Source organism: Fukomys damarensis, unplaced genomic scaffold (assembly GCF_012274545.1).
Source record: "Fukomys damarensis isolate Sample0158 unplaced genomic scaffold, DMR_v1.0_HiC HiC_scaffold_23, whole genome shotgun sequence".
NCBI lineage: Eukaryota > Metazoa > Chordata > Mammalia > Rodentia > Bathyergidae > Fukomys > Fukomys damarensis.
In genome coordinates this window covers 59184793-59194408 of record NW_022900935.1, presented here as the reverse complement: position 1 = coordinate 59194408, position 9616 = coordinate 59184793, and the positions used below count along the sequence as shown (strand labels likewise).

Sequence of the window (9616 nt, the reverse complement as noted above, 5' to 3'; positions counted from 1 at the left end):
TTTTTTTTTTTTTTTTTTTTTTTTTTAACTGGGAATTGAACTCAGGACCTTGCTCTTGCCAGGAGATGGCTTTTAAAAGCCAAGTGCTGAAGTGACCCAGAGAGGCTCTGAGGAATGCTGCTGACCTTCCTTACAGGTGGAGGCCGCTGTCTCTGCAGCTCTTTGGAGAAGTAGCCCTGCCTTTAACTTCTGGGACCTGCAGGTTTCCTCCCCTGTACTTCATTCCCACTGTGGCAAAGCTGCAGCCTTACAGAATGTCTGCAGGAAGGGGCCTGTGTCCCTTGTGTCATTTGTCTTGTGTTTCATGTCCGTAGCACCAGGTTTTTCCTGGGTCCCTGTCTGATGAGTCAGCTGAGGGCCAGTCTGCTTTGGCTCAAGGGACCCATTTTCAAGTGTCTTCCTCTAAGTGACCTGTGATAGTGCCTTGCTTGATGATTCACTTTCTGGAAAGTGAAGTATAGTGCAGCCAGTGGAAGGTCAGTCTCTTGGGGGAGGACCCACCCCATGTCCTTGCCTCAGGCTTGGTGAGACGAGGGTAAAGAGCAAACTGTCCCCTGGCAACGAGTGTTCTGTTACTCACATTAAGGCTGGACATCCCGTTTCTTGGTGGGGAAGCAGATGTTGACTGGCTTGCCTTCCTTCCTTAGGTGGTTTTTTGGCAAAATCCCCAGAGCCAAGGCAGAAGAAATGCTTAGCAAACAGCGGCATGATGGGGCCTTTCTAATCCGGGAGAGTGAGAGCGCTCCTGGGGATTTCTCCCTCTCCGTCAAGTAAGTATTTCCTGCTCTGCTTGCCTGGAAGCCTGTCTCCTGCTGGCTGAACTGTCAGGGTTCTGGCTATGCACAAGCTCTAGTAGAGGCTCAGTCTAATCTGTATTTAATTTCACATTAAAATCCTAATTTCTGAGCTGGGCCTGGTGGTACCGCCTGTGTCCCAGCACGCTGGGAGGTTGTGGCTGGTGGATACTTAATGAGACCGTGTCTTAAAATAAAAAGGACCGGGGATACAGGTCAGTGGCAAATCACCCCTGTGAAGAGTCCCCAGGCCACCACTCCTGAAAAATCCTAACCTCTGACTCCTAGTAAAAATTAGTTCTGGCTGCACAGGCTTTAGATTCTTCAATGGCACAAGTGTAGGAGCTGAGCAGCAGCCCTGAGACTGCACATAGCCACTTTTCCCTAATCCCCACCAGTCTTAGTTCCTGCCCTTAGTGGGATTCCTGCTGTACACTCCGTGTCAGCTGCCTTTCCTGCCTTCAGCTGACAGCCACTTAACTCCACACCCCCATCCTAGCTCTTCACATTAAGTTAAAAAAGGTAACTACCACAAGGGCCTTCGGGTTTTCACTTTGCTGGCAGTAAGTTCAACTGTGGAAGGGAACCCGTAAGCCAGAACTCTAGAAGACTAAGGCAGGAGAATCGCATTTGAGCCCAACCTGGGCAGTTTAGTAACTTGGTGAGATGCTGTCTCAAAATTTTAAAAAGGGCTGGGGGAAGGGGAGAAAGGCAGGAGATATAATGCAGCTCAGGTTTAAAGTGCTGGGTTCAATATCCAATACCAACAAAAAAAATTGAACGTAGCCCATATTTGGTGGTGTACCCCTATAATCCCAGCAGTGGGGAGGCAGAAGGATCACTGCAAATTTGAGGCCAGCCTGGGTTACATAATGAATTCAAGGCATCCTGGACTGCCTATCAACACCCTGTCTCAAAAAAATAGAAAAACAAAAAAATGTGGAAGGTAGATAGTAAGCAGGCAGTAGGGAAAACGAGAAATAATGGCAACTATAAATTAGAATTTTAAGGAGTCTGAGCAGAATATCTAATTTGTTTTTTGAGACAGGGTCTCACTGTGTAGTTCATACTGCTTTTTTTTTGAGACAGGGTCTCCATGTGTATCCCAGGCTAGTCTCGAACTCGCAGCAATCCTCCTGCCTCAACCTCCCAAGTGCTGGGGGGATTACAGGTGTGCGCCACCACACCTAGCAATTTTTCACTTTTTTTTTTTGGTACTGGGGATCAAACTCGGGCCCTTGTGCTTGCGAGGCAGGTGGCAGAACCACTGAGCCAAATCCCCAGCCCGATCTTTTTTTAAATGAAGTATCAAACTCGGGCCCTTGTGCTTGCGAGGCAGGTGGCAGAACCACTGAGCCAAATCCCCAGCCCGATCTCATTTGTTAAATGAAGATTTTAAATTGTCTTTTTCAGACAGGTGTGGTGGCACACACCTATTAATCCCAGCACTCAGGAGGCCTATGCAGGAGACTCCCAAGAGTTCAAGGCCCGCCTGAACTACACATGGAGACCCTGTCTCAAAAAAAAAAAGCACCAACAGTAATCATTTTCTCTGTCACTTTTAGTCCTTTTCTAGTAAATACATCATCATAGGAAACCCTCCTCCAGGAATCTTACAGATCACTTCATTTATATACAAGGTAGTGATTAGGTTATATTACATTAAAATTATTTTTTTTTAATGAGCACTATAAATCAGTTTCCCAGTTACAAATAATATAAAGTATAAGACTTCCACTTCAAAAATATATTGGCGTGCTCACTTCAGCTGCACGTATGCTAAAAAATATATTGGAGTGCTGGGCATCATGATGTATACCAGTAATCACAGCACTCAGGATGCTGAAGCACAAGAATCATTGTGAGTTCAAGACCAACCTGAACTACATAGAGAGAGACCCTGTCTCAAAAACTAAAAGGGTTGAGGTATCTTACTTTGCTTTTGCTTTTAGGACCATCTTCTGCTTAGTGTGTGGGATTCTTTGAAGTGTAGTTAAAAATTTATACTTGTCGGACCAGGGATTTAGCTCAGTGGTTCCACTGCCTGCCTCACAAGCACAAGTTTGCAAGTTGGATCCCTGGTACCAAAAAAAAATTATACTTGTGGGGAGTATTTTTGTTTTGTTTTGTTTTTGTTTTTGGTACCAGGGATCAAACTCAGGTCTTTGTGCTTGGAGGCAGGCACCGGAACCACTGAGCTAAATCCCCAGCCCTTTTTGTTTTGTTTTTGTGGTGCTGAAGGTTGGACCCATGGCCTTCCCACTGAGCTAAATCTCCAGCCTCCTTTTTTTTTGTACCGGGAATTGTACTTGGGTCCTTGTGCTTGCAAGGCAGGTGGAGCAACCACTGAGCTAAATCCCTGGCCCTCCAATCTCCTTTTTTATTCTTTATTTTGAGACAAGCTTTCACTAAACTATTTGGTTTGGACTTGCTATCCTCTTGCCTCAGCCTTCCAGATTGCTGGGATTACAGATGTGCACCTCCACACCCAACAGTTGTGTTCTTTGTTTGAGAGAAGGTCTCACTATGCAGTTCAGGCTGGCCTGAACTCACTGTGTAGCCCAGGTTGGCCTCAAACTACAGCTGTCCTGCCTCAGCCTCCCAAGTGCTGAGATTACAGGCATGCCCTTTTTCTGAATAAAGATTTGAGAGTTGTCAGATGATCATTGTGCTACTTCACAAATAAATATAGTTGCAGTATAGTTTTATTCCTGACATACGCAAAAGCGAAACGATGTAATTATCAGTTTTCCTCTTGTAACAAGGCCTTTTGTTGAGAATATGCAATTAAGGACCTAATAGAGGACATTTTAGGGTGAGTCTATAGAATTATCTTGGGGGTTTTCTTATTTTTGTCTTGTTTGAGGATAGGCAGTAATAGGGATCAAACCAAGAGCCTCACACCTGCTGGGCTGTACCACTGGAGTTCCCTGCTACATCCCAGCCCCTTTTTTCTTTTGAGATAAGGTCTCACTGACTTGTCCAGGCTGACCTGGAATTTGAGGTCCTCCTGCCCCGGCCTGCTGTAATTGCCATTTTAATTTTTTTCATTAGCTTGTAAAAAGCTAATGTGTTATACTGACCTAAATAGAACTGAATAGCTAACAAGAGCAAGCAGTTCATCTGTAGGCAGTGGCCAGCAGCACTGGGCGTCATGCTGAGCCGCAAACCTGCCTGTCTGTCCTGCACCAAGAAGACCAGACCATTCCTTCACTTCGAGAAGTCGATGCACTTACTATTTCAGAAATAAAATCTGAAAGAGACATCACTGTTGTCTTTTAACAACATGAGAATTTAAGAAACATCAAGACTCTGAGACACATTTCTCTAGTTTCAAGATGTTTAGAGTCTGATTTAAGACACTGGCTGACGTAAAGCATACTTTCAAGGCTCATGCACTGGAGTCCAGCCGTATCAGCCCAGTGCAAGTGGCTGCTGCGGCCAGAAGTGCCCCTGGAGCCCTTGCTGGTGGAGCTTTCTCCCCATCCCTACTGTCTTCTTGCATGAAAAAGCAGTACAGTCGCCTCCCTGCCCCATCTGCAGTTCCACTTTCTTTGGTTTCAGTGACCTGAGGTCAGCTACAGTCCAAAAATATTAAATGGGAAATTCCAAAAATAAACAACTCATAGGTTTTAAATAGCTTTTTACAGTGTATTGTTATAATTGATTTTATTATTGTCTTACTGAAAATTGAACTTTATCATAGTCATGTACGTGTATTTGTGCAGGGGAGAACATGGTGCATATTTGTAGGGTTTGGTATTTGCGCTTTCTGGCATCCACAGGGTATTGGGGCAGTCCTCCCTAGAAAAGAGAAAACATTTGTGTGTCTGGTCCTTGCTGAAGCTTAGTGCTGCCACCTGCTGGATTGGAAGCATTTGGTTTCTCCCGGCTTTTAAGCCTGAAGGAGAGAAAACTGCATTTCATTGAACAAATGTTCACTGTGTGCTTTTTGAGGGCTCTGCAATAGACAGGATGGGAAAACCCTTGCTGAGCTTCTGTTCTGACCGGATGTCACTGTGACAGATCCCATGGGCCAGTACCAGTAGCTCTTGCTATTTGTGCTGACCAGTGTTAAAGGGACTATGCTATCCAGCAACATAGGGGTTTTTTGGTTTGGTTTTGTTTTTTGTTTTTTGTTTTTTGTTTTTTTGATACTGGGGATTGAACTCAGGACCTTGTGCTTGCCAGGCAGGCAAGCACCACTGAGCTACATGCCCCACCCAATATCAGGTTTTTTTCTTTGGTACCAGGGCCTCTTTTATTGTCCCAGAATGTCCTTTGGTCCTGACACCATTTACCCATGAAGAAGAAGAGCTGAACTAAAGTTCCTGAATGAAAGCACAATTTGGATCTTGCTCCCAGTTACAAGAGAATTATTTGAAGTATTTCCAGTCCTTCCTTACCTTGCTTTCTCTCCCATCTTTCTTAGTTTTTAAGTATGGCATCATATTTTAATAATTTTGCCTCTGAAGACATCAGTAATGCCACAGCCCTTGTACGTAAGGCTCTGCTACTCAGCAGTGCAGGGAAGAGGTGTGCAGTGGGTTAGAACACTGTATCTTAAAGACATCTTCAGAATTAGGCTGATGGGTGGGATTTTTCCGCCTATGAGGATTCTTCAAATTGTTACTAGTAACCTGGGGCTGAGTATTGTTGCACATTCCTGAGGCAGGAGGATCGCTGCAAGTTCAAGGATCTCTAGTGAGTTCAAGGCTAATCTGAACTACATAGTGAGACCTTGTCTCAAAAGAAAAAAAACCTAGTAACTGTCAGTCATGAAGGGCACCAGGGATGCCCATGATTGTCCCAGCTCTCTTCAGTTACAAGCAGCTCACCGTGCAATTCCTGCACCCTCAGGCTGTGAGGAATTGGTGAGAAAAGTGGTTCTCTCCACACCTACAAGCCAGGCAGCCCCTGCCCAGCCACTCGGATCCCTGTGACCATTCACATGTGTTTCCCTGCCTCACAGGTTTGGAAATGATGTGCAGCACTTCAAGGTCCTCCGAGATGGGGCCGGAAAGTATTTCCTCTGGGTGGTGAAGTTCAATTCTTTGAATGAGCTGGTCGATTACCACAGATCAACATCCGTGTCCAGAAACCAGCAGATATTCCTACGGGACATAGAACAGGTGCCGCAGGTGAGCCTGAACCTCCATTTCGGGTCAGTTCTAGCAGGAATACTAGCTCCTTAGCAGGCCAGTCCCCTCAGAGAGTCACTTCTGGAGCTGCTTCACGAATTACTCAGTGTCACCTTCATTCATGGGAAGTTCTGTCGTCTAGAGTGTTTGTGCCTTTTCCAGAGGTGCCCTCCAAGCCACGCTGCTGCCTAACCACCTGTCTGCCTAGGAGATGGCCCTTAACACTTCCTCCGTAAGAACACCGTGAGGGAACTCACACTTGGGAGGGAGTAGGTCCGTATTCACTCATTCCTACTGCCGATATCCCAGCCATGAGCTATGGCTACTTACTTTACTCCAGCTCTAGGGCTTTGGACCCCATAAAACCTTGAGAGCATTGTAAATGATAGGAACATGAACCTTTTAAATCTGTAAACAAAACCCCAATTCTGTCCTGCAGGCAGACATGCTGCTCCCTACTTGATGTGGCACATGGCCGTGCTCAGAGATACACACACTAGTGTTTTGAGCATTGGTGGAAAATTACATTAAACCCACCCCGGGTAAGCTTAGGACATGTAGGAATAGAGAGGGTACTTCAGGCACTGCTCCCCCAGCACTGGCAGGATCTGCATCAGGAGCGCCATGTGTGTTTTCCCTGCTCCTCTCTTGCAGCAGCCGACGTATGTCCAGGCCCTCTTTGACTTTGACCCCCAGGAGGATGGTGAGCTGGGCTTCCGCCGGGGAGATTTCATCCACGTCATGGATAACTCAGACCCCAACTGGTGGAAGGGGGCTTGCCACGGGCAGACTGGCATGTTTCCCCGCAACTACGTCACCCCTGTGAACCGGAACGTCTAAGAAGCAGAGAGAATATTTAAGGAAAGTGAAAAATTAAAAACACAAAAGAATTACACCCACAAGCTGCCTCTTAACAGCAGCCTGTAGGAAGCTCAGAACATCTGGCTGGTCACACTGGTGACCCTCTCACTTTGGTTGGAACTTTGGGGAGTGGGAGGGGGATTGGATATCAAGATTTACTTATTAAGTTTTTATTACAGATTCTCCACACTGCTCCTGTTTCCCTCCTGTGTCTTTTTTCTCATCTTTTTCTCCTGTCCTTCAGTGCATGACATTTAAGGCCACGTATAGTCCCAGCTGATGCCAATAATAAAAGAAAAGAAACCAAGTGGGCTGGTATTTTCTCTATGCAAAAAGTCTGTTTTAGTGGAAATGACTGAAAGAACAGCCGTCTCCATGATTTTCATATATATACACAAAAAAGGAGTGGGCCGGGTGGCCTGGGGCCTGTGCTGCAACTCCGCCAGAGGAGAGCCCTGGACCACTGGGGGGCGTAGAATGTGGAGGTCGGTGCTCTGCTGCCACGTGGCTTCCGGAGAAAGTCAGACTGCAAACCTGCGCCTCTGCCCACTTCGGCCCCTCCAGATGTTGTTTTTTCATAGTGCCTTTTTCCTTCTTTCAAGGGTTGCTTATGAGCAGTGTTCTTTGTTTTGTTTTAAAATAAGTTAAAGACAGTCCAGAGCTTTTCATCCAATTTGTCTCCTACTCTGTGTAAATATTTTCCCTCATGGGAAGGGAAAACAGGGTAGAGAAAGGAGACAAGCAGAAGTGGAGGGTATGGGCAGTCTGCCTGTCAGCCAGAAGTCTTTGCGGGTGCAGCTTTAATATTTGTGAGCCCCACCCCCAGAAGTGATGGAATCTGTCTGCGAGGACGTCACAGTCCTTGACCTCCAGGTCTCAGGTGTGGTCTACTCCTGTCCCCAGAGACCCCCAGGCACAAACCCTGGGAGCCAGCAAGCTGCAAACACAGAAGCTAGCGGAGGGGATAGCTTCTAACTGCCTTCCTTAGCTGTCCCAGTCCCACTGGGGTGGGAATTACAGTGCTTGCTTTTTATTTTTCTTGCTCTTAAAATGAGACCCTAGCTTTTACCTGTGAGTCCCCTGACCTGCAGGGCAAGCACTGGGACAGCAGCCAGTCAGAGCAGGCTTGTGGGTCCATCCATTCACGCGGGCCGTGTTAGCAGCTGATCCCACCGTCCACCTCGCAGTAGGAAGGGTTAGAGGAGGCGTTGGGAAGACAGGAAGGCCACAGCTGCTGCACAGCTCTCTGTCCGTCTTCTGTCAACTTCTGGTCCCTCGTGATGTGCCTATAAGCCATTCCTCCCCCCAGCCCCTCTTCCATCTCTCTTCCTGGAAGTTGGTGGCAGTCTTAGGCCTCAGGGCTCTGACAGGTCGGCGGCATCTCCCTGGACTCGGTATGGAGATGGACTCAGCCTGGAGCACAGCAAGGCCCAGGCATTTCCTGCCTCAACCTGGCTTCCTTTCATCCTGCTGCTCCTCTTGCTGATGATAAAGAAATCTCTGGCATTTTACACCTGGACCGTTTGATTGTGTTATTTTGGAATTGGTGTATATCATGAAGCCTTGCTGAACTAAGTTTTGTGTGTATATATTTAAAAAAAAATCAGTGTTTAAATAAAAAGACCTATGTACTTAATCCTTTAACTGCGGATAGCATTTGGTAGGTAGTGATTAACTGTGAATAATAAACCTACAATGAATTCTTGTGAATAATAAACATGCAGTGAATTCTTCACTCTGTATTTTTCTTCCCCCCCTTTTCTTAAGATAAATTTCAACTGAAAGAGGTTAGGTCAGGGAGTCTGGACTCTTGGGTCCTTACTTCCAACTTGCCTAGCTTATATTACCGTTGGGGAGCAAGTGGGTTGACCACCTGGGCCTCATCTGCACTGAACTATGTTTCTAAGGAGTGAGCGCCCCTCCCCCCTGAACTTGGTTGATCTTCAGAATTCCTGGGAAGTTTAGCACTGTGGATAGGATGGCAAACTCTACCCTCAGATCTCAGGACCTCCCGGTTGAAAATACAAACAGCCACTGTGTTGCCCAGACTGCCTTTGAAGTCCTGGGCTGGAGCCATCCTCCTGCCTCGGCCTCCCAAGCGCAGGGATTACAGGCAGGCACCACCATTCCTCTGAGCATGAGAAGCTTATAGACCACCGCCACCCCCTTTTTGTTTAAGGTCTACTTATTCAAACACTTTATTATAAAATTAAACTCTGAAGATGTTTACAAAGTTGGCTCTTTTTTAAATTTTTTTTAAATCAGTTGATTAAGAAAGACAACTCTTCGATGTTTAATAAGGTAGAAAAGGTGAGACTATAAGGTTTTGATTTGGCAAAATATAATACAGTGCCTTCTGTTATCTTCAGCTGAAGAGTTTCCCAGTTCAAACCTGGTAGTGTTTCTCCTGTGCAGACCACCTTGGAAGCAGGTCTTGAGCAAGAGCTGTGGGAGAACAGTGCTGAACTTGTCTGGCTCTCCCCATCCTCTCTGTCCTGAAGGAATGAAAGGGGTCTGTGATAGAATAAAGCAATTTCAACATGCTAAGTAGCTAAGGCTCATTTGGGGTGACCCTTGCAACCACACAGTTCTCACTGGCTGGCTATAATGGACCTGGTGAGATTTGGGGAGACGACAAAAAAAACCTACTTGCATCCCTTTCTTTTCCTTCCCATGTCCAGGCTGGCATCAAACTCACTATGTAACCCAGGCTGGCCTCAAACTTGTGGTGATCCTCCTGCCTCAGCCCCTTGAGTGCTGGGATTATAGGCATGCATCAGCGTGCCCAGCTTTACTTGGATTTTGTTTTTTTTTTTTTTT

At 46.3% G+C, this 9616-nt stretch overlaps 1 protein-coding gene across 3 annotated transcripts in view; it reads left to right on the top strand.

Moving 5' to 3' along the window:
• The window catches only part of Grb2 (growth factor receptor bound protein 2), a 64889-nt gene extending 56968 nt beyond the window's left edge, over nt 1–7921 (top strand). For 2 of the 3 annotated variants that reach the window (XM_010630790.3, XM_010630791.3), the window contains exons 3-5: nt 648–770; nt 5767–5935; nt 6590–7921. In XM_010630790.3, coding sequence (XP_010629092.1) covers nt 648–770; nt 5767–5935; nt 6590–6775 — 478 coding nt within the window. In that variant the 3' untranslated portion in view covers nt 6776–7921. The remainder of the gene's footprint in view (nt 1–647; nt 771–5766; nt 5936–6589) is intronic. The other variant, XM_010630792.3, reaches the window with a different exon arrangement.
• Nucleotides 7922–9616: the final 1695 nt, after the last annotated feature.